We start from the raw sequence: 23,818 nt of genomic DNA, 5'->3' as shown, positions 1-23,818 counted from the left end.
TAGTCAGTTAAGGAGAATTATGACATGTGGGTTCAACCTTAAATAATCAATCTGGGAAATTTTCAGCCAATTTAGCCCATCCATTCTAAAATTTGGACAGCTTTTGTAAGAATGGGTCAACTTTTCTTCAAAATTCAAAGCTTAAAAAAAACTAATTTTTTACAGTAATTCGAAACATCTTAAATGATCAATCTGGGGAATTTTCAGCCAATTTAGCCCAACCATTCAAAACTTGGACAGTTTTTGTAATATAAAACTAGTTCATTTGTTTTTATTTGTTACCGATTAGTCCTGCTTGTGGTTTTGTGTTACTCAGCCCCAAAAGTTGTGTATTTGTGCAATTTCCTCTATACAGTTATACATCTTCCTTTCCATCAATGCATCGAGACGTAAGCTTTGCGTTTTCTCGGAATAAAAACCTTGATGGCGGGAATAAGCACCTCCACTTTGGAGGCATCAATCTATTGAATGGTCCTAAGCATTTGTTTTTATGCCTGTTTGTGATCTCAGATTCTTAGCAATTGACACCGGTACCAAGTTGCTGCCAGTTCTCTTGTACAGACATGGCCAGATCTGGAGGGTCCCCGTATGCATCAATCCTGCTTGTTCTGTGCATTTTCCAGGTGACGGTCGTAAGGGGACAAAGCACTCACCCTATTGAAGGTAACCTCTAGTTGTTAGTTGGAAGCTACCCTTTGGCTCCTGATTGTTCATGATCGGCTTATTGCACGCTACCTTATTGTATTAGATCCCATTTTCTTATTGCACGCTCTGCTTGTGCAGATTTTTTTAGATTTATTTGTTTGTATGTCTGGACATCTTCAAGAGTTCCACAAGTAATCGGTTTTCTCAATTTTCTCAAGATGTGATGTATATTCCACAAGTAATCAGTTAATACTCATGGACTAATCAAAGTAGTCTCGCATTCTTTGTGTAATCATCGGAGGGAGAAAGTAGTCTCGCATTAACACGCACGATATCCTATTAGTTAGTAACCTAGTGGATATAAGCATAACTAGATGGTGGTTTTTACAGAGATAATATATTAATATTATCCCTCTGAAGATTGAAATTGTCTCTCTTACATGCAGCAAATGCTCTGAATGCTATCAAAGCCAGGTTAATTGATCCTATAAACAACCTTAAGAAATGGAATAGAGGAGATCCATGCACATCAAACTGGACAGGAGTCATCTGCCACAAGATACCCAGTGATACATATCTTCTTGTAACAGAGTTGTATGATTAACACACCATCCTTATTTAAATCAAATTTTCCTTTTTCTCATTCATGTTAATGGTTCGATGTTTTTTTTCCTGTGTAACAGTGAACCCTTTGCTGAAGCAATTAATATTGCAAGTCGCAACAAACTTCTGCTCACAGATAATGGCAACAGCCATAAAAGCCTAAAAGGAGCTACCAAGTTAAATTATAACTGAAATAGCTAGAGATCTTCCACATCTCCAATTTTCTTTTAAGGACATATCCATAGATTTCATATAAGTTTCTCCCATATTTTGTTTGACCAAAGGCTATAACAGTCAAACGTTATTACTGAAACCTTATAAAGTCATTAAATCCCCCCACACCCCTATTTAACATTGTTTTTAGCATTATCTGTACTGTAGTGTACTCCTCTTGCTTACCGTTTCAGACCATGTTTGCATTCCCTTGTCAAAATAATGGCCATTGGCTGATGCTTTTGTTGCTTACTCTATTTTGTGTCTTCAAATCTGCTTGTTATTCATTTAACTACCATTTCTGTATAATGCATAATATGTTGATCGGATACCAATTACCATGTCCTGTTTCGCTTAATAATGCATACTTTTTGCCCCACGTAGGGAGTTGTTTAAGATGAATCTTTCTGGAACTTTGGCACCGGAGATTGGTCTCCTGTCTCAGCTGAGAAGCTTGTAAGTGTAGTATAATTCTATTATCAGTTAAAATTGCTAACCACTCCCTTCGTTCATAAATGCGAGATGTTCTAACTTTTTTCTGAATCGAATGTATATAGACACATTTTAGTGTGTTTGTTCACTCATTTCAGCCCGTATATAGTTCATATTGAAATATTCAAAACACCTTATATTTGTGAACAGAGGGAGTAAATTCAGTGCTTTCAAGTGGTTCTTCAATATTACCTTTAAAAAGTGTTTTTGTTTCAATATTGCACTTCATGTTTTCTTGTTAAAGGGAACCACTTCATGTTTTAGATGTAAAGTGGATTTTCAGCAAGGCCCAGATTGTCTGACAAAATATATTTATGGAAATGACATAACCAGATTGTTCCATTTGAACTGTTTCTATCGTTGTTCTCCATTGTGCCATTAGGTACCAAACGTATGTGAGCTAAATGCTATATTTCTCTATTTTGGAAGGAATTTTATGTGGAACAATTTAACTGGTAACATCCCGAAAGAGATAGGCAATATCACAACACTCAATCTTATGTAAGTTCTCTTATCTAAGCTAACTTTCATACTCATTTGCGAGTGTGGACATGAACCCCTGGTACTGTTTGTCTTGTAGGCCACTGTTGAAAATGGCAGAATATTTATATCATCCTTTTCTCCGTTTTGTTCTCCAAAACAAATTAAAGCCGATGTATCTGATTCAGCATTTGGGGTTGGCATTTGTCTTTTGCCTCATCTTTTTAATGTTAGACAGCACAATGGTTCAATTCTATTTTCTGTTGTTTATAAAAAATCTGAAGTAAATGGGCGTAAACAACATGGCTTTGGATGTACAAAACTTTCAAATGCATATTTTCTCAAAAATATATATGTACATAACTTCCTAGCCAGTTTTGTATATATCTGATTTTTACCTCATCTTAATTAGTTTAGCACATCTTTGAACATGCTTTTCATCTTATGGCAATATTTGGTGTGGATTTTTCCTCGTACCCTTCTACATTCCCTTTTGTCCAGACATAAATGTGTCACTATCTAGTATTTTCCTTCAACTCTACATGGAAGATAGTACAATATCTCTAGATACAAGTAAACATTCATAATAGTCTTCATTTTCTGCAGAGCTTTGAATGGTAATCAACTATCTGGTTCCCTACCAGATGAGATTGGCTATCTCAAGAACTTAAACAGATTGCAAATCGACCAAAATCAAATATCTGGACCCATACCTAAGTCGTTTGCTAATTTAACAAGCATAAAGCATCTGTAAGTTTCAGGATCATAACCTTCTCACTTGCATTCGTACATTGCCTCTTATTTAAGCATATTTTTAATATTGACTCTCCTTTTACCTTTAGTCACATGAACAATAATTCATTAAGTGGGCAAATTCCATCTGAGTTGTCCAGATTGCCTGAGCTCCTTCATCTGTAAGTGGACCCTGCTTTTATTTTGAGTTCTGAGTTTTTTTCCCCGGTTATGCATTATGCAGTATCGGTTGTGTGTAAAATTGTCTCATAATATTATCTGTGCAGGCTTGTGGATGCCAATAATTTGTCTGGACCTCTTCCTCCAAAATTAGCGGAGACGCGTAGTTTAAAAATCATGTAAGCATAATTTATATACCCAATGAGACTCTTATTTGAAATAGGAAATTACTATATTTCAGAATGCGTTCTGGTTTCTTTCAAAGAATATACATATCTGATGCTGGTAACGTGATGATTATTTTAGTTTTGCTCGTCTGAGAAGATTTAGTAATGCTACATTTTCAGGAGTATACTCTATGATATATACCTTTACTGGTGTATTAAATGTCACTTAAATCTAATTTGGTTTTTCCTTTCTTGTGTTACTAAACAATAACAAATATTTTCCACTCAGATTGTTTCTCTCATTTAAGATTAATTTTATAATGCTGTCAGATAACAACGTGCATTTCTTATATTTGTATCTTTCTACTTCTAGTCAGGCTGATAATAATAACTTCAGTGGAAGCTCCATCCCTGCTACATACAACAACATACCGACACTTTTAAAGCTGTGAGTACAACACCTTCCTCCTTATCATCCTTCCCTCTGTTTTACACATGGTCAAACAAAGAGAGAAATTAGCACCTCTGAAAGTCTTGAAAAACTCCGAAAGAGAAGTTGACAAGTCAACATTGACACAACTTGTATCTACCTCTCACAAAATTCAACTCCAAAGGTTATTTACACATGGTCAAACAAAGAGAGAAATCATGCTGAGGATACTGGATAGTGCTGAACTAAATATTCTGCCGCGTATCTACTATTCGTAGCAGGATTTGTAGTTTTCATTTCTTGATGCGGATAATTTAGATTTAAAAATCTGAAGCATGGTAGTTGTCTGTTGTGGTTTTTTTTGTCAGTTTTTTCTGACTTGTAGACATGCTAATTTTTTTTAGCATCATTTAGTTAAGAAGTTGTTTTAGTTACAAGAGTTGTGCAATGCTATGGCAAACAGATGCCAAGGCCTGCAAAGGGAATAAAAGACAGGCAACAGGTGGTGGAATGCACTCCGCCTGTGTGAAGCCACTGCCTGCATATCGTGGTTCTTCCCCTGAAAGACCCTCTCATATAGCAGCCAGATCAGGACGCACTGAGTCCACATATCTAGAAACCTCTATAATTCTGAATATCAAGTTACATAGGCTATTTTGTTTCTCTCGAGAGGGTTTTGGACGAAAGGATTTTTTTGGGGGTTTGTTGAGATTTAGTTCATACAAATAGTAAATCTTCAGTATTTTTTATCATACTTAAATTGAAATCAAGATATATGTTCAAGTTCGTAATCCTTTTTCATGTCACCAGGAGTCTTAGGAATTGCAGTTTGCAAGGAGTTATTCCCGATCTGACTGGCATACCTGAACTTGGCTACTTGTAAGTCCAGATCAAAATAAATGCTGCACTTTCTTTTCATTCTTACTACCTCTGTCTGGAAATAGGTATGATATCCATTTCAGCGTCAAGTAATTCCGGACGGAGGGTATTTTTGGCATCCTACTATCAGAGATTATCCTTTGTTTAGCAGTTCATAGCTTTGTCCAGAATAGTTTTCTACGAATTATCTTTCACTAAGAAGATCATCGTCCATTCAGTTTATGATAGTCATAGTCCTCTAGGGAAGCTATATAGTTCGCCTTCTTTTCTCTTTCTTTCTTTGGCTTTATTTTTCTTTTATTGTTGTTGTACTTTCGCGTCATCTTGGCACCTTCTTCTCATATACAAAGACGCGCACTTAGGTGTGTGTTCGAGAAAAAAAGATATTCATGAGATTATTCTGCATCTCTTTGCTAATTTTGGCATGCACTTTCAGGGATCTTAGCTGGAACCAACTGACAGGATCTATACCAGTTGATAGACTCGCTTCAAATATTACCACGATGTATGTTGCTCTTTAGAACCTTTTATACTTTTTACAATAACCAGACTAACTTCTAGTTTCTGATAGTGATTTATCGCATAACTTTCTGAATGGAACTATTCCGGCAAACTTCTCCGGGCTGCCTAATCTTCAGTTCTTGTAAGTAAAGTTGAACTTAAAGCACTGCTCCAATCCATAATAACTGTACTTTCATGTAGTGCTAGCTAACCTGTCATGCCATTGAAGATGAATGCTTTCCCTATTGAACTATATATTACTACCATGTTCTTTCTGCAAAGCAATTAGCGACTGAAAAAATAGGTTCGGAAAACTGTTACTAGTGTGTCTATGTTCTCTAGGTTTGTGGAGGTTTTTCCTCACCTTGTGATCAAAACCTTTTGACATTTTCTTGTAAATTAGCTTGTTTTTCTGCTTAATGAAAAGATGAGCAAAACTTTTGCACATTATCTGAACATACTTACTTTACAAGTACAAGTATGTCGGCCAACACTAGTTTGCTACTTATTTTGTTAGAGATATATGAAGATGCCATTTTACAGGTTGTTTGAAGGAACAGTCTCGACGGTGCTGTTCCATCAGCAATATGTTTGTTATATGCATGTGTAATGTTTGTTTATAATGCAGGAACTTTGAAAGCAACTCCCTTGACACAATTCCAGCAGCATTTGAGCCGCCAAAAGCTGTCATTGTACTGTATGTTCTTTGCCATGGAAAATCTCCTTGTCAGTTTGCACTTCCTGCACAAACAGCTGTATAGTTTGCTGGGAATGTGGGAATTTCATTGCTACTACTAGTGCATACAAAATATCCAATAATATGGAAAAATACAATATTGATCACAGGAGCTTTATAAATCAAATAATTTCTCTTTCTGATATGACAAATAATAGTTGCCATCATTTATTCTGCAGGCTTTCTGGAAACCCCGTATGTGACAATCCAGCTCGAGCGGCGGGACTTTGTCAACCGAAATCTGTAAGCGAAGCACCATCTGGACAGGGACCACAAGTTAGTATAGACTGTGCTTCTTGCCCGACGGATAAAAATTATGAATACAATCCATTATCCCCTATACCATGCATTTGTGCTGCGCCTCTTGGAGTTGGATTTCGGCTGAAGAGTCCAGGGATCTCAGACTTCCGGTCCTACAAAAAAGCCTTTGAGATGGACTCAACCTCTGTACTGAACCTGAGTATTTACCAGCTATACATTGAGCGGTACACATGGGAGGCTGGTCCAAGGCTGAATATGCATTTGAAGTTATTCCCAAATAACACTAATTTATTCACTATGTCGGAAGTTGTGCGGCTCAGGCAGTTACTTGCTGGATGGGAGATTACTCTGTTAGACATTTTCGGTCCTTACGAGCTTCTCAATTTCACGCTTGGTTCCTATGAAGATGGTATGTAGAATTTACTTTGCACCAAAGGATGCCATTAATAATTCCATCATATTAAACAAATAGTTGAAATGTATGATCCTTGTGTATATTTATTTTGCCAAGACATGTGACAAAATATCAGCAGAGCTTCTGTGGCTGTTTTATATGCTAGTAGAATCAGAAACCCATGAATTCTTAATTTGATTCTCCTAGCATACGGAATATGTGCTATATAGTTCATACGGTTTTTTAGTGTTATTATGTTAAAAATTGATAAATTATTGCACACAACATAATATATCTTGGTTGTTTCTTTGCCTTCTTCCATCATGTATGCCATGATTTTTTATTGTGATTTTTAAGGTAATTTCGTAACATGAAAATTGTAAGTTGGCCTACCCTTGTTCATATCCCTAGAATTTCTCAAAAGAGGGGGTCCTTCACAAGAGCTCAGGAAGGTAAGGGGGATTGGGGAATTTAGGATCCATACCCTAATATATGTTTCCAGGGTTCATAGCAACCCAAACTCTCCTAAGAGATGGGAGGAACCAACAACAGAAACGAAAAATTGTCAAGATCTTTCCAAAGGGCATACTAACTTAATGAGGAATCAGAACATATATTTTTCTTAAAATTCACTACTGCATGTTTCATACTGAAACTTTAATACTCCATCCGGCTTTATGATACACTTGTTTACTGTTTTGCCGCTATTTTTAATTTTTGTTTGTTGCAGGATTCCCAGATGCAGGGTCATCAGGTTTAAAAAAGGGCACACTAGCTGGGATTTTAGTAGGAACAATTATTGGTGCTATTGCAGTTTCTGTGGTTGCAACATTTTTTATGATGAGAAGACGCTCAAAACGTCGAATAGTTTCGAGGCCTTCAAGTAAGTCACTATATTTGTTTAACAAGCATAGTTTTTCATGTGCTACACATAAAATCCTTGCTGTCTGGCAAATTAGAAATGCCTTGCTGCCTTGAACTAAAACCACGACAAGTATTTTAGAATGGAGGGAGTAACTAGCAACATATCAAAGCATCATCATTTTAGTCGGAAGCTACTCAATCACAATCTCTGTAATACTGGAAACTAGATTTAAACTGTGAATTTATTATATCAGCCTCATCCAAATACGCTAGATCTGAGTTCTTTTAAAAAAAAAAGGAGGATGACCCCCGGCCTCTGCATCTGGGCGATGCATACGGCCACTTTATTAATTATTCGCACAAGACCTTACAAAGTCATACAACAGTAAGACTAAAGCCGCCGTCTAAGCAACAAACTGTCGCTACACCTATCCAGTTGATGAAGGGGCGCAGATAGCCTGGGCCTAATACCAAACAGACATCGCAGCCAAGCCTGACATCTAAGACCTGAGTCCCCAACCTAGCCACTTGCCGGGTCTGGGGCACACACTGGTCTGGCGTGCTCTCAGAGGCCGCCGCTGCCAACTGCCACCGCTCCATCTTTAGAACCGTATTGATGCATCAACCTTGCTCGGTCCAGCTATCATCGACGCCACCACGGCACCCAACGGCACCTCCTCCCTGCGCGCAAACAGCTGTACACGTCGCGGTCGCCACTGATACACCTCAGCGCCATGCTGCCACGTACCACCAGCCGACACGGCTTGAAGCCCTTGGAGGATCTGTCGTGCGTAGCACCTGCCGACCAGGCATGACCAAGCGTAGCACCTGTCGGTCAGGCATGACTTGACATCTCCACCGAAGCTCCGTGCAAGACAAAGCCGCTCCACCTCCTGCCTCTGACTTCCAGCGCTGCTCCACAAAACGACGCTCCCAAGAGAGAAACGACACCGCAGTGCCGCCATCGTCCGGTCTGGAACACTAGATCCTAGGGTTTCCCCCGGAGCAATACGAGTGGGTCGATGGTAGTCACATGATGATGCCTTCATCAAGGTAACGACGTGGAACGCCGCCATCGCCCGCCGTCGGCTCGGTTTTCACCGGTAACTACGTCTCCCCGACTCGCAGCTGGTGCCAGATGACGGATCCCGAGATCCGAACACCCAGCCTCAGGCCGACCACCTTTGACAGAAGAGATGACCACCACCGCCGGCTGCACTGGTCAGAACAGATCTGATCGGAGGTGCCGCCGACGAGACCACCAGGCCCTCCAGGCCGCCGTCGCCGATCTGAAGGCAGCATGCACGCCGCCGCAGCCAAGCCGGCCGTCGTCGACCGCACCCGCCGCCGCCGCCCGAAGGGCCATCCGCAGCGCCCGCAGCCCTGGCCTCCGCCGCGCCAAGCCGTCGCCGTCCGAGGACGGGCCGGCCTCCCGCCGCCTGCCGCCATCCGCCGCGCCGCAGATCCCAGATCGGTCGCGCCACCACACGCCTTGGGGTCCTCCCCACCCCGGAGACGCGCGAGAGAGGAGATCCCCCGCCACCGCCGTCGGCCCCCGGGCCTAGCCCGGCGGCGTCTTCCGGCGGCGGCCGAGGGAGGGGAGGAGGGAGTTTGCGGCGGCGGCGGCGGCTAGATTTGAGTTCTAAAGAGACAACATTTGATATGTTTCAACTCTATGGCAAGTAAACTTTAAAATTACAGTAGACATTAAATTCAATCTACAACAACTTAAGAAGTAGGTAATTTTGCAGTACTGTCGAGGCTTTCTGTCAAGGTTGATGGTGTAAGATCCTTCACGTTGGAAGAAATGGCTACAGCAACAAATAATTTTGATGATTCAGCTGAAATCGGTGTGGGAGGTTATGGAAAAGTCTATAAAGGAAATCTAGCTGATGGAGCAACCGTTGCAATCAAACGAGCACATGAAGATTCTCTGCAAGGTTCAAATGAATTTGTCACAGAAATAGAATTGCTGTCAAGATTGCATCATCGTAATTTGGTATCTCTTATTGGCTATTGTGATGAAGAAGTTGAACAGGTGTGTCTCAATTTTCGAATCATTACATAGAATAAAATATAGTATTTGGAAAAATATATTGGTAATGTTGTACTAAATATGCTTATGATTAGGGTTTTTCAGTTACCTCAGGTTTGCTGAACTTATAATATATGGAAGAGTATCTGCAGACTGCAGTAATTGTTGCTCATAGATAATTATGTTTTGCAGATGCTGGTGTATGAATTCATGCCAAATGGCACTCTACGTGATCATCTTTCTGGTGAGTAAGAGGAAAATTGCATGTTCAAGTTTTCCTAGTTTCTTTTCATCTCGTATAACCATGTTTATTACATCATGGTTGGCCATGATCCCAGACAATCTCCTAAAATGTATTTTTAGCGTGTTTATAAGTGATGTTTGTTGGTGTATTATGTGCTCTCTTTTTTATCGACACAATGACCCCGTTTGGAATAAAGGAAAATTGGAGGGTTAAATGCCTATAGGAAAAAATTCTACGGTGCCGTTTGGAACAAAGGAATAGCTCACCAAAATTCCTATGGAATGGGGCAATGCATAGGATTTATTAGGAAAACAAAGACGAGGTCTTACCTCATGTTTTCTCCATCTTGTGTCTAGAATTCCTATGTGTTTTACTGTGTGGTATCCAAATGACAATTTTGGAGTATTCCTCTGTTTCGGTTCCTGTAAGAATTTAGACTACATGACATCTCATTTCCTGCCGTCTTTTATTCCTCGAAGTGCATCATTCTTGAACTTGTGTTGGATGTCAAGTACCTAATCTGATTGAACACTTTTTGCAGAAACTTGTAAAAGACCTCTGAACTTTTCTCAGAGGTTGAATGTTGCGTTGGGCGCTGCAAAGGGAATCCTCTATCTACACACCGAGGCAGATCCTCCTATATTTCACCGTGACGTTAAGACGACCAACATTTTATTGGACTCCAAGTTCGCAGCGAAGGTGGCTGACTTTGGTCTTTCAAAGCTTGCTCCGATCCCGGATGTTGAAGGAACATTGCCAGAACATATCTCCACTGTTGTTAAGGGCACTCCGGTAAGTCTTATTACACCTAGCAATGTAGCAAGATCTGCACCCACTATGATCTAATTACTGATGTTCCATGCAACACAATGGGAAACAGCTGAGCCTACTACTTATTCAACCTGTATTGTGCTACTCATCATATCCATCGTGTTTTCTCTTGGCAGGGCTATCTTGATCCAGAATACTTCCTAACAAATAAGTTGACAGAAAAAAGTGATGTTTATAGCCTTGGTGTTGTGCTTCTTGAACTATTGACCGGAATGAAGCCAATCCAGTTCGGTAAAAACATCGTTAGAGAGGTAAAGAGGTTCCCACCCTGATCCGTATCCAAATGTACAGTTCAATTAACTGTTTGCAGATGACAAGCAGGGTACACATAGTACCAATTTTTAGCTTTTGACGCTTTTCTGACCGTTCAGTAAGAGTGTTAGTAGTAATTCAGCACTCCATCCATCAAGAAATACAGGATCTTTAGAACACTACTTTAGTGATCTAAACGCTCTTATATTTCTTTACCTACGAAGTAGAATTTTGTCAGTGACATATCTAACCTGATCCTTGATGTAGGTAAAGGCAGCCTACCAATCCGGAGCCATTTCCAGGATCATCGACAGCCGGATGTCCTGGTGCCCTCCGGAACTCGCCACGAGATTCCTCTCGCTGGCCCTGAAGTGCTGCCAGGGCGACACCGACGCGAGGCCTTACATGGCCGACATCGCCAGGGAGCTCGACGACATCCGCAGAGCTCTGCCTGAAGGAGAAGACCTCCTGTCTGTGACCTCCATGGAGACGGGCTCCTTGGCCACACTGACTCAATCTACATCCAACTCCTTCATAACGACCACCGGAGAGCATTTCGACTCGTCCCACGCCTCCGGCAGCAGCCTTATGGACAGCGGCGTCCCTTCCAGGATGGCGGTGACTCCCCGTTAGCGCCGCCGCGCCGATGTTCTTCGCATTGTAAATGGGTGTGGAGGACAGTTCCTGCCGGGCGATTTCTTCTTCTGTACATGAATGGGTGTGTTGTTGTTGATCATGTGTGTGTTTCAAGATCACAGGTTTGACTATTATAGGAGGTGTGTTTGGTAGATACTGTTGGGAGTGCAAATGATTATATTGGCTGGAAACTCTGTTGATTTTTCGGAGGCCTGGCGAACATAACCGCTTGCTCTGATAGTTACATTTACACTGTAACATTGAGGCTGACAAAAATGAACACCCAAAACAGCTTACCTTGTAAAACTGCGAACCCAGAGTCTGCATACCAACACTTGAAGTTAATTTATAGGCTAAGGGCAAATACTGTATATATCAGCTTCTCAAACTATTTCCACGAGAAAATCAAACCAATTCCACTCGAGCTAAACTACTCTCAGGAGGATGTCGACAATACCCTGATAACCAACGCATGCTGCTTTTTACACTAAGGAAAGCTTCTCAGACCCCAATTCCTGTCAGCCAAACAACATGCCGTGTCACCCAGACATGTCGAAGCTTTCGCCCGTCCGGTACTGGAAGAACTGGTCAATTCCTGCAAAAAACCAACCAACATCATATCAGATTCAGTAGGCTTCCATAGAGCTATACTGTCTACTGAAGACATGGTGTTTTATATACTGTCTACTGGAGAAATGGTGTTTTATACTGCCTACTGGAGAAATGGTGTATTACACTGTCTACTGAAGAAATGGTGTTTGCTGAACATACTTGGATTCGACATGACGTTCTCGTAGAAGGACATCTGGCCCAGACCGCCCGACGGTCTCAGGCCATTGTCATTGCTGGACCCATACATTGGACCGCGGACCTGCTCACGCTCTGCCGCGTCAAAGTGACGGTGCATCTCCGAGATCCTCTCGGGATTGTGAGCCCTCGCAGCCATGCCCTGCTGCTGCGACCCGTCTGATCTAGGCTTCTTGTCGGTCGGTGAATCCTCATCTCCCTCAGCCTCCGATTCGGTGTTACTTGGTAGAGAAGAAGCTGCCTGCTTCCGCTTCGAGCGTGCACGTCTGTTCTGGAACCAGTTGTAGACATTGGTCTCTGAAATCTGGCCGTGCTGCGAGAGCTCTGCTGTGATATCCTTTATCTTTTGCTTGCTTGGTGTTCCATTTCCTTGGTCAAAAATGCTCTCAAGGATCTGCAGCTGCATCTGGGTCGGTGTCCACCGCTGCCTCGCTGTGATCTTGTGGCCTCCGTGAACCATTAGAGGATCACAGTACAGATTACCAAGCCTCATACCTGAAAAAATTTGAAATGCCACTTGACCACACACCCAAAAAAAAAAACTGCTACAGTAGAACAGACCAAGAGAAAAACTGAGAATGTGCAGAAACTGAGCAAACTGTGTTTTAGGATTCTACCTAAAATAACTATTGTCATAGGTCTGTTTCCGGAGTGTACAATAAAAGCACAATCTTTCAGCGGTACTTGATGAATTATAATAAAAACATATCCTAGGATGGTTAAAAAAACATTGCAAGGCTGTCAAGAAGTTCACAGAAGTTGCCAACTGAAAAAAAAACATGCTAAGTTTTGAAGGAATCTAGTTAGTTGACTTGAGAGTAAAGTATCAACTAATGTTTCACTGCGATATGGACAAGTGTGCAAATCGTATGTGAGTGATAAAATTATTGGAATGGCAGAATAAGAATTAGTGTTGGACCCAGTAGAAAGATAATAAGTAACATGCTATGAGATTCCTGCATGTCAACCTTACATTCTGCAGAATGGCAGAAGATTACGGAACACAAATGGTGGAGCACATGGGAACATGGCACAAATCATAAATGGTCCCACATGACCATCTTGTGTCCCCATTTCATTTATTTTGCAGCGTTTAAGGTCGTCTCTGAATCTTAATATAATGTTCCCCACAGTGTCACTAATAAAACTTTAACGCATATTGCCCACGCCCCATGGTGATTGATCATACAGTTTTGTACAGGGTGACATAAACAACAAGGCCATAGCCATGAATATAACCTAGAGCAAATAAATTCTTCCAATGCGTGGTGTGAGCCCAGCCTGTTGTTAACTTCATAACAAGTCATCAAATTGATGATCTGGCACTTTCTTGTACTATTTTCTATAGTATTCAGCTTACTTTCAGAGGGAGCATGGAAATAACAAATACAGGGAGTATGGTTTCACAACAAGCTGTGCGGTAAATTCTTCAGTTATTTACGCAAGAAAAAGCTGGCAAAGCCAGTTAGTAAGACCTCAGAAAACAGAATTAATTTTGCACTGTATTTAAAAAATAAAATATACAATGCAGTGCTGTAGTTGTAAGAGGGGCAAAGGAGCTAAGAGCCCTGCCCTCTCGACGGCTAGTCTTAGTTGGCAGTTGTGTTCTTTGCCCTTTTCATTCTTCTTTCTTTCAATTATGTATTTATAGTAGGGGTTTTCGTAGTTGAGCTTTTGCTCTTGTTGGTCTGCGCCACCAAATGGAGTGTTGCTTGCAAGTTATATAATTTAGGTAAGTAAGGGAGTGCTTTCAATGGCCTAATAACACAATCTCTAAAATGTCTTGTTACGCTAATCAAGAGGATGTCCATTGCTATCTTCAGGAGTGATGAGTATGCTAAGCAAAGAAGACACATTAACAGTACCCTGCATAATCAATGATAGAAAATGACACACCATGAACCACATCTTACTACCGGTCGGTCCCTTGCATTAGCGTCACAGTCATCAACCAATCTATAATAACAGCAACAAAATAATCTCAAAGGATGCTGCGTAGCGACAACACAAATAAGCATCTGCTAGCATGAGCAAAGTGAAATGGTACTGCCATCACCAGTTAAAAACAACTGACTGAACAATGATATGAGCATTAACAAGAAGAGCAGTAGCAATGTGTTGGGGCTTGCTCATGCATGAAGTGACAAAAAACTAAAAGCAGCATTCTCACCAAGAAATTGGTGAAATGGATAAACAGATCCTAATCATACTACTCATTCCATCAGCCCATAACAAAGTATCGTACTTCTACAGATCCGACAAAGCCCACAACATCTGAATTTTACTCAGAAAGAAACAAGGCTGCGGCCTTGAAAAAAGAAAGAAAAGGAGAAAGAGAGGGGGAGGGAGAGACTTTTACTGGCTTTATTTACGCAGAAAGAAAGAGTAGACGGAGGCGTCAAGCATGTGCGTGCAGTAGGTACCTGCAATGGAGTCCTGGTGCGCGGTGAGGGCGCGGTGCATCTCGACGAGCTGCTCGCAGATGGTGGCGTAGATGGAGATCTGCTTCCGGAGCACCTCCATCTGCTCGTCCGTCATCACCTTGACGTACCCCAGCGCCTCGCCCCTCTCCTCCGCCGGCTCGCCGCCCGCCGCCGCCGCCGCGGCGGCCTTGTCCCACTCCATGGTCAGCCCGCTCACAGGAGGCACACAGGCTGGCTCTGGTCTAGGAGAAAAGAGGCAGGAAGGACGGGATTTTTGGAAAGAAAGAAAAGGATGGGATCCTGGTGCCGTGGAAACGGAAGGAAATCCGCTCGGCCGATCCCGAATCCCTGCTGCGGCGGGGCAGTGGAGACTCGCGAAAGGAAAGAGCAAGATGGATACGGCGCCTTTCCAGTTTTCCTCCGGCCGTGTGGGGTATGTACGTACGTACGTAGAGGGCTCGAACCGTGATTTTTGGGAACGAAGTGTGCTGCCGGAGGTGAACCTTTGGGCAGGGCAGGGGAGGCGCGGGTGGAGCTCGGGGACGGGCCGGAGGTGCTGGGGCCGGCGCAGGTGGAGCTCGGGGGGCGGGGCGTGGGGCAAGAAGAAGTGCGAGGGAATGGAGAAGGAAGAAGAGGTATCTGCGACAGAGGAGCCAAAGAAGAAGAAGAAGCGGCAGAAGAAAAAGCCGACAGCCCGTGCCAAGGCTTGCAGCTTTGGATTGGGAAAAGCTGGACAGAGAAACCAAGCAGGGTGTAGTACTCTGGCGCTCTCTCTCTTTCTCTCTCTCTCTCCTTGGCTATTTTTGTCTGGGAAGTTGGAAGGAGTAGTGCTGGCTCTGGCTCAGCACTCACTCGCCTCCCCGCAGTGCTGACTTGAAGGATGCCATGGCCATGCCATGCACGGCCGAGAGATTTTTAACTTCTACCGGTGTTTCTTCAGCTTAATTTGCTCTGCCTGTTCTTGCTTGGTCAAGGCAAGATGTATTGTTGTAGGTGGGGAGAGAAAAGACGGTTTCTACTATTTCAAATGAGGTACCATCCTGATATAAGTATCTAGGGAGAACATGGACGTTCTCAGAGTTTAGCGACTTTCGGCCGTCGGATCATTTACTTGATGCTTTCTCGGCCGTCGGATCTCGCCCTCGGATGGCCGTAGCCGTCGGATGAAGAGGTGACACTGCTACAATGAATAGTATGCCCTCCAGCGTGCCACCGCCTGTAATTTCCATGTCCCGCCGAGGGCATTTTAGTCATTTCACCTGGTTGAGAAAAGATCTGATAGCGCAGGCAGGGGTGAGACCGTGGAGCCCGAACATCGGGTCGTTCCCCTCCCCTCCAGCCCGCTCTCCTCTCTTCGTCCCGCCCCGCCTCTCTCTCCCCCTCCCGTGCCCGCCTCCCTGCCCCGCCGCCGCCGCCGCTGCTCTCTCTCCCTCCCGCGCCCGCCTCCCTGCCCCGCCGCCGCCGTCGCTCGCTCGGGTACCCATCCACGACCTCGCGCCGCCCCTCTCCTCTTCCTCCCGCCTCACCTCTCTCTCTCCTTCCAAACCCTAGACCGCCTCCCTGCCCTGTCACCGTCGGATCGTCTCCTTCTCCACCCCTCTCGCTGACGAGGAGCCGGCGCTCGGGGAGGACGAGGAGATGGCCGCCTCCTGGGAGCAGGAGGAGGAGGAGGGGCATGCGGCGCCGGCGACTAAGAAGGCCAGGAACGTGGCCACCGGCGACAAGGAGCCCGAGTTCCTCGGCGAGCCGTCCCCGCTCAGGTACAGCTCGCCACTCCCCTCTGCTCTCTGGTGCAATGTCCAGATTTGTGAGCGTAGCAAACACTGGAGCCAATGGATGTATAGTGTGGCCATGTTCTGACCAAGCTGAAGGAACCACGTCCAAATTGGTTCTCTACATGGTGAGGTTAGATTAATTGAGATTAGCTTCTTCTAAAAATCTGTCCCAATGCAATTAGCAGGCAAGCAAACTCGAAGAATGAAATTGTGAATGGCATGTATATCAGTGATTTGTAGACTGGAGTGTGTAACTTACTAACTTGCATGACGTATATCAGGATTTTGCTTTGTTTGCTCAAATAAATTTTGTCCATTTATATGCAGCCGACCAAGAAGGCCAGGCCAGGAACGTGGTCCCTTCCATCCATCCTCCTTCTCACGGCCGTTCCTCCTGGCCGGGATGATTTCATGGTCGTGTTGCAGTTGGTTCCAGTTCTGACCGCACGCCTCGCATCCGCCGTCTGTCGTCCACCGTTTGCTCGGTTGCCGCCGTGGAAAAGTTAATTCTTCCTTCCTTTTTTTGTCCTTCCAGTTTTCCTGCTGATGTGCACCTATACATGAGCAATTGATTTTCTCTAAAAAATACATGATGTTGTTCCATTCGCTTTCTCTAATTGATGTGGTTGAGCAATTGATTTTCTCTAAAAATACATGATGTTCTTCCATTCGCTTTCTGGTCTGATCCTAAATATCATGTGTATCAAACTAATCATTGATACTGCAACTAAAGCTAGCTCTTATGGAGATAGAGAATTACTACACTGCTGTCTGCATGCGTGTGAAGCTCTTATGGAGATAATTACTTACATACCAAAACCATATATGAGTCCGCTGTTTATTATTGTTCACCAGAAATGATGATAAATTTGGTAATTAACTGGTGTCTATTAAGTGTTAACTTTATCGAAAAAATATTGTGTGTTCCGGGCCTATGAGTCTTTGTTTTGTTTGTTTTCCATAGCACACAGTAAATAAAACAGAGCACAGAGCAGTAGCCTTTGGAGCAGGTTACAGTTTCTACTTGGAATTAAAGGATTTGGAGTAGGCTACATCTGTGATGACACAGATTGGTTATGCATGATCTCTTAGTAATGAAACTCTTTCCTTGCCTGTACCTAATCTTGTATGTTCAATTCTTTTTCCTTTTGAGTGGATTTCTATATGCAATACCATCTATTTCTAATGAATTTTTATGTTGCTTGTTGCCTTTTTTAATTAGATAGATCCAATAATTATACCAATGAATAGATCTTTTTTGTGACTGATATATGATTCAATGATATAAATGCTATATATTTTGTATCCGATATGCAAGGTTACCTGAATCTCCTCGCATATTTTTTTTTTGAAGGAAGAGTGAACGCAGTCCTGAATGCAGTCAATAGGCGCACTCCATTTAGAACAATGGAAGCATCATTAAATTAACTTGGTTGACAGATGGTTCAAGCTGCTCGTCGTCTAATGGAAAGCTTGGCCTAATCAAAATATCTGGGAGGTAGCTATGGTAGTCTCATTGTAATTTCTACTCTAACATCAAGGTTCTCCATGATGATTGAGATGATCGTGACTACTTTACAAGCTTTTGGAAGCTGTGACAGAAGGCATGGAAACCATGGTAAGTCAAAGCATATAAACCTCAAAATTATGCAGCTGATCATATCATATTGCCACTGGAATGAAATTGTCTATTCTAAAGTGTTCTACACTCAAGCTATCATCTGCACTTCATTTATTTTAATCATTCCTCACCAGAACTACTTTATTAGTAGTGAAAGGCATCACGTAATTTATTCATCGCCAAAATATTATCATGCTCCCAATTTAGGTGGCAATTGGTGCACATGTCTGCCAGGACTAAGGGAATCAAGAAACAATCCTTCAGCTACTAATTATGGTCGTTTTTTATAACAGCTTATCTAGCTACCTATTTGTAGTAAAGTTCGGCTACATAATTCTCTTCGTCCATTAGTTAGTCCTTGGTCCTCCTGGCTACTGTTGAATGATTGTTATTTTTTTAGCTCACCTTCGTATGCTCCTATTGCTCAAGCGTGAGTTTTGTCCCACAAGGTTAATGCCACTTCCAATTTTTTATATATTTCTATTTTACTTGCAGCCATTGTCCTGCTTACTCCACGGTTGTAGAAAAATTTCCTTGGTTCCAAGTTCTGAATACGCGTTAATCCATCATCTATTTTTGACTCTGTAGATGAATTTATTCCCAGATCTTTATGCAGGGAAGGAGGAGGCATACCATTGATAGTTTGAATCAAACCAGTAGAGGACACCACCGTCGGTTATGGTGTCGAGTGACGGAACTGCAGTGATCTGGCAGTGTGGCTGTTGACCTCCTTAACATCATTCATGTTCGTCGCTCTGAACCCACTCAGCAGACAAGTAAATCTTTATCCTTAAATTCTCTGTATAATTATGTATCCTTAAATTACCCGCACTATTGTCATGGCTGTTGAATACATCATGTAACCCCACATAAATGGTTAGGAACCAGATAGATTTGATTTATCTTCAATACCCTCTCCAAAATGCATGTGTTGTTTATGCTTCTTATTCCGATCATACACTGCCCTGTATCTGTTGGTTGTAACTTTCTTAGAGCATCTCTAGCAGACCCCGCAAAAGCGGTCAAACCCTTAAAAAACTGCGTTTTTAGTTTCGTGGTGTCAAAAAATGTCCCGAATAGACCCCGCAAAAGCGGTCAAACCCGTAAAAATTTTGCAGGCCCCTGAAAATCCATCCCCATGACCCTTTATTCTGTAGATTTGGAGGCAAAATATAAGGGGGACTGCAAACCGGTCAACACTACGCACAAGGAAATTCCGCCGTGTGCACACGGGATCCGGTGATCTGCCACTACGGAACTCGCCAGAATCTCGCCAGAAACTCGCCGTTTACCGCTGCTGCGGCGTCGGCTTGCAGAGTAGATCGCTGGAGCAGTGGCTGGAGACTCGAGCAGCTACGCGGCCACGAACGAGCTAGCTAGCAAGCTCCTGATCCATCCGGCCACGAACGAGCTAGCTAGCTAGCTAGCAAGGTCCTCGATCCATCCAGCCACGAACAAGCTAGCTAGCTAGCTCCCGGATCCATCCGGCAACGAAGGAGTTGGCTCCTGGATCGATTCGGCGACTACCATGGACGACGGGAGCTGGCTATGAACACGGGCGAGAGGAAGAAGAAGACACGGGAAAGAATATATGCGAATATTCTTTTTTACGGGTTCGTTATGCAGGGTCTACATCTGCGGCCGTCCGCGCCAGCCCGCAGAGCCTTTTTTTGGAACTGCAAACGCGTTTTGCAGGCCGGCGGGATGCGGGGTCTGCTAGAGATGCTCTTACAGACGTGAGCTTCACATCACACCCTGTTGTATAATCTACCTCGATTAAATGTTGCGGGGTAAGCGTGATTCCATTTTTCATGATCCTTTACTTCTGCAGATTGTTATTGTGAATTGGTGATTGTCCTGAAAATATCATACTATCTCTATTGTTAATCTCACAGGCCTCTCACGTGCCTACTTCTGAGTATGTTGTTTGAGTGAACTTCTATTCGAGGGCCTGCCATCTTTAGTAATGCCTACCTCTTAATATTATGTTGCATTAAAACTACTAGATGCTATCTCAAACTTTTGTTGCTTTGTATGGAAAATAGCCTACTTAGGCAATCTTGGGTTAGCCCTGTATGTGGTTTGCCTACTCAATATTAACCTCATTGTCACTATGTCTGCTTTTGAAACTCTTTAGCACTGGAATATATGCTCTGTTACTATTGATCAGACTGCTTTTGTGCTGAACTTTATGCCATGCTGCACTTACTCAGGCTAAATCCTTCTGCTTTATCATGAGGACAACAATAGTGTTCATGTGAGCTTGAACTGTGGTGGATGCGACTGATATTTCAACCGCATATGAAGATGAAGTTCTTTTTGTTTCTCAAGTAATATTATCGTATATAGGCGTGATGCCTCTGCAGAGGCATTTTGGATCAATACCTTATCTTTATTGTAAATTATGTGTGATCACCGTGATGAGACACCTTCGGATGGATTTATTACTCCATAGTTATTGTAAATTATGAACAAATTATGCTGTAGTTCCAGTGTTAGTTATCTGATCTACTAAATATGCCTATGTTATCCTGTAGTAATGCATATGCTACACCGGGATTCCTAATAATTTACCATTATCTGCTTGACCAAAATGATGGGACCGACACCCTCGCGCCGAGGCGCGATCCCGATCTAGTGGATGATGGGGTGGAGAGTGTGTGCAGGTGCTGATCTGCGATGCGATGGATAGGGGAGGGAGGGAGGGAGGAGTAGAAGGGAAGCGTGGAGAGGAGTGCGTGAAGGGAGGGGAAGGAGGAATGATGATGGCTGGCGTGGGCATGTAGATGTGTGGGGTGGGGGACGAACGAAAAAAGCTGACGACCAAGACGACTCCACTCCACTCGCCGGCCACTGTTGCTTGTCTCGCTCGCCTCCATTATTTATACATACGTGTTCGTATATTTACTGGTACCCATTTTTCTTATAGTGTAGCGCCCGTTAGGCGTTAGGCCGAATGGGCTGCGCATTTCCGCGTCGAGTTAAAACGCAACATATTCCGTCGCTGTGTTCGTCAACGCCGGCGGAGAATATATAGCCGCGTGCGTGCACCGCCGTAGCGCGCATGGCCACGTACGCGGTGCACCCATTTTCTTTACAAAAATGATTTTACCATTTTTAGTTACCAGTCTGAGGCCAACTTTCCAAAGCACGGCCTCAAATTGAGGTCCGTTTTGTCCGGATTCTATTTGTTTGGATCGGCCAAAGGGGTGTTGTCTGGCTGGCCGTGTGCCCAACTGATGAATCGTCCGTCCGACCGACTCATTCTTTCATGCATATATCTTTAAACTAAAAGAAACGGCGCATATTTACAACCAAATAAAAATCACATATTACCACAAACAATAAATAGTTCACAACCAAATAAGAGTCATAAAATTTACAACCAAATTGAAATTGTCACAAATACATCGAAAGAAGTTGAACCGATATATCTACTGGTTGTCAAGGTGAGTCAACATGTACTTAAACACAATCATCTTGAAGTTGAATGTGAGTTTGCCAATCACGTATTTCATGATGAAAATGGATGAACTAGTCAAATGTTGCCAGTTCTTGATGCTCGGGCACAACATTTTTACCCTAAAATTCGAACCCTTAGTCATAGATGTTGTCGCCACACTCATCCTCCACGATCATGTCGTGCATGATCACACAAGCAATCATCACCTCCCACAAACTTTTTGGTACTCCATGTTCTACCAGGGTGTCGAACGATAGCCCAACGAGACTTAAGCACACCAAAAGCACGCTCACATCCTTCCTAGCACTCTCTTGTGTTTGAGCAAATCTCTACCTCTTCTTTCCTATCGGATTGGATATTGCATTCACAAGAGTTTGTCCGATGAGGATAGATACCATCAGCTAGGTAGTATCTCTTGTTGTAGTTGTGGCCATTGATCTCAAAGTTGACCTTAGAGGAGTGGCCTTCTGTAAGCCTTGCGAACACTGGAGAACACTGGAGCACGTTGATGTCATTGTGAGGGCCAATCATGCCAAAAAAAAGAGAGCCAGATCCCAAGATTTTGTGAAGTCACTGCTTCAAGTATGGCAGTGCAAGCTTTCACATGCCCCGTATACTACCCCTGGCAAGCAAATGGAAAGTTCTTCCACTTCCGGTGCATATAATCTATACTATCAAGCATTCTTGGAAAGCCTATATCTGCATTGATCACCAACAACCAGGCTGTATCTGCGGCATTTCGCTCTCGCAGGTACTCAGGGCCAAACATTACCATCACGGCCTTGCAGAACCTATACGTTGATGTGAGACATGTGGACGTACTCATCCACAAGATCACCAGGAATTCTGTATGCAAGCATAGGGATAGAAGGTGTGCATTTTTTAGAGGGGAAGCCAATCTTTCCAAGGGCATCCTCCTTGCACTCAAAATTATTATCATATCCTACCACTCCCTTCCGAATACGATTGAACACATGTCTCGCCAGCTGAAATCGACGACGAGAAAGACGGGGTTTGAAGAGCGGGGACGTGCACTGGAAGTAATTGGTGAAGAGTAGGCAATGGCCGCTCTCTCTGTTGTGATTCAACGTTGGAGCATGGCCCGAGATTGGTCCCCTGAACCTCGGCCACTGCCTAACAATGTGGTCATTGACGACCAATGTCGCAACCACAAGCTTCTCATTGTCTGACGACGAATCGTGAACAAATGAAGATGTGAAAAAAATATTCATCCCCACTATCCATTGTACATTGCGGGCAAAGCGTCGAACACCTTGCGGTCGTCGGCGAGATGCGTCCAGTGAAGAGCACCAGTAGCCCCGTACAGCAGCAGGCATGTCGAAGCGGAGACGAGAGCGGCGTAGGAGCGTGAGGCGGGACGGATTGTAGGCAATGAGCGGCACCGGTGGTCGTGGTTACTCTAGCACCATCGGCGGCGAGAAGATGCCACAAACACCGGCAAGAACTCCATAGCGGCCGACGAGTGGGGGGAGTGTGTGGATGCGGGCGGCAGACCTGGGCACCAACGGAGTGTCCGAAAAATGGGCGGCAACGGCGATGGCGGCGACAACAGGGGGTGTCGGGCGTGGAGGGGAGGAGGGAAATCGTGTATATGTGATTGACGGGCAGGCAAGAGCGATTCGTGCGCGTCCACTTCTTGTCCGCACAGATGCAACCCTGCCCAAATTTGGTCACGATAAAAAAAGGGACACACGTCCGTCTAGGTCGTCGCAGTGGGCTGCTATTTCTGTCTGTTTCAACCCAAACATACATGCCCGGACTAAATATGTCGTGCGTTGGAGTTGGCTTCGTCGTGAGAATATCGGTGCTCGGTGGTTAGATTTTAGCTATTGCGGACAGCTTGTACCCGATTTAACCAGAGGATACGTACATATATAACGGCATACGGCCGGTACAGCGGACACGACCAGTGTTTCAACCCAACCCCCGCGCCTATTGTTATACGTGCACCGCGGCGGTGCGCCACCATCCCATCCATCATCAGTGCAAAAGAAGCTGTACCCACCCACGCACCAGCTGCAGCATCAACACGCCACGCATCATGCAGGGAGTCATGGAGACGGTCAGACGGAGTGGCGCATTGACCACCCCTCCTCGATCGCAATGTGCCGAGCCCGAGCACCACACATCACC

The 23,818-nt window shown here is 43.7% G+C and overlaps 1 protein-coding gene and 1 pseudogene across 1 annotated transcript; one reads left to right on the top strand and one right to left on the bottom strand.

Annotated features, from left to right (window-relative positions):
• The first annotated feature begins 520 nt into the window (after positions 1 to 520).
• On the top strand, positions 521 to 11,740 carry LOC109773741 (probable LRR receptor-like serine/threonine-protein kinase At1g06840; annotated as a pseudogene).
• Positions 11,741 to 11,851: 111 nt separating this feature from the next.
• LOC109773742 (WUSCHEL-related homeobox 8) lies at positions 11,852 to 15,643 on the bottom strand. The gene is made up of 3 exons (XM_020332450.4): positions 14,806 to 15,643; positions 12,347 to 12,877; positions 11,852 to 12,170 (listed from the first exon to the last, which is right to left on the bottom strand). The coding sequence occupies exons 1-3, from the start codon at positions 15,005 to 15,007 to the stop codon at positions 12,115 to 12,117; spliced, it is 789 nt and encodes a 262-aa protein (XP_020188039.1). The 5' UTR covers positions 15,008 to 15,643; the 3' UTR covers positions 11,852 to 12,114.
• Between the last annotated feature and the right edge of the window lie 8,175 nt (positions 15,644 to 23,818).

Source organism: Aegilops tauschii, chromosome 3, assembly GCF_002575655.3.
Source record: "Aegilops tauschii subsp. strangulata cultivar AL8/78 chromosome 3, Aet v6.0, whole genome shotgun sequence".
NCBI lineage: Eukaryota > Viridiplantae > Streptophyta > Magnoliopsida > Poales > Poaceae > Aegilops > Aegilops tauschii.
This window is presented reverse-complemented; position numbering and strand designations above follow the sequence as displayed.

What these genes read in the sequence shown, in the direction of transcription:
- LOC109773742 (XM_020332450.4), bottom strand. Translation starts at nt 15,007, where the DNA reads ATGGAGTGGGACAAGGCCGCCGCGGCGGCGGCGGCGGGCGGCGAGCCG. An exon ending in GCACCAGGACTCCATTGCAG is followed by an intron (nt 12,878 to 14,805) that starts GTACCTACTGCA and finishes AAATTTTTTCAG; the next exon opens with GTATGAGGCTTGGTAATCTG. An exon ending in GAACGTCATGTCGAATCCAA is followed by an intron (nt 12,171 to 12,346) that starts GTATGTTCAGCA and finishes GGTTTTTTGCAG; the next exon opens with GAATTGACCAGTTCTTCCAG.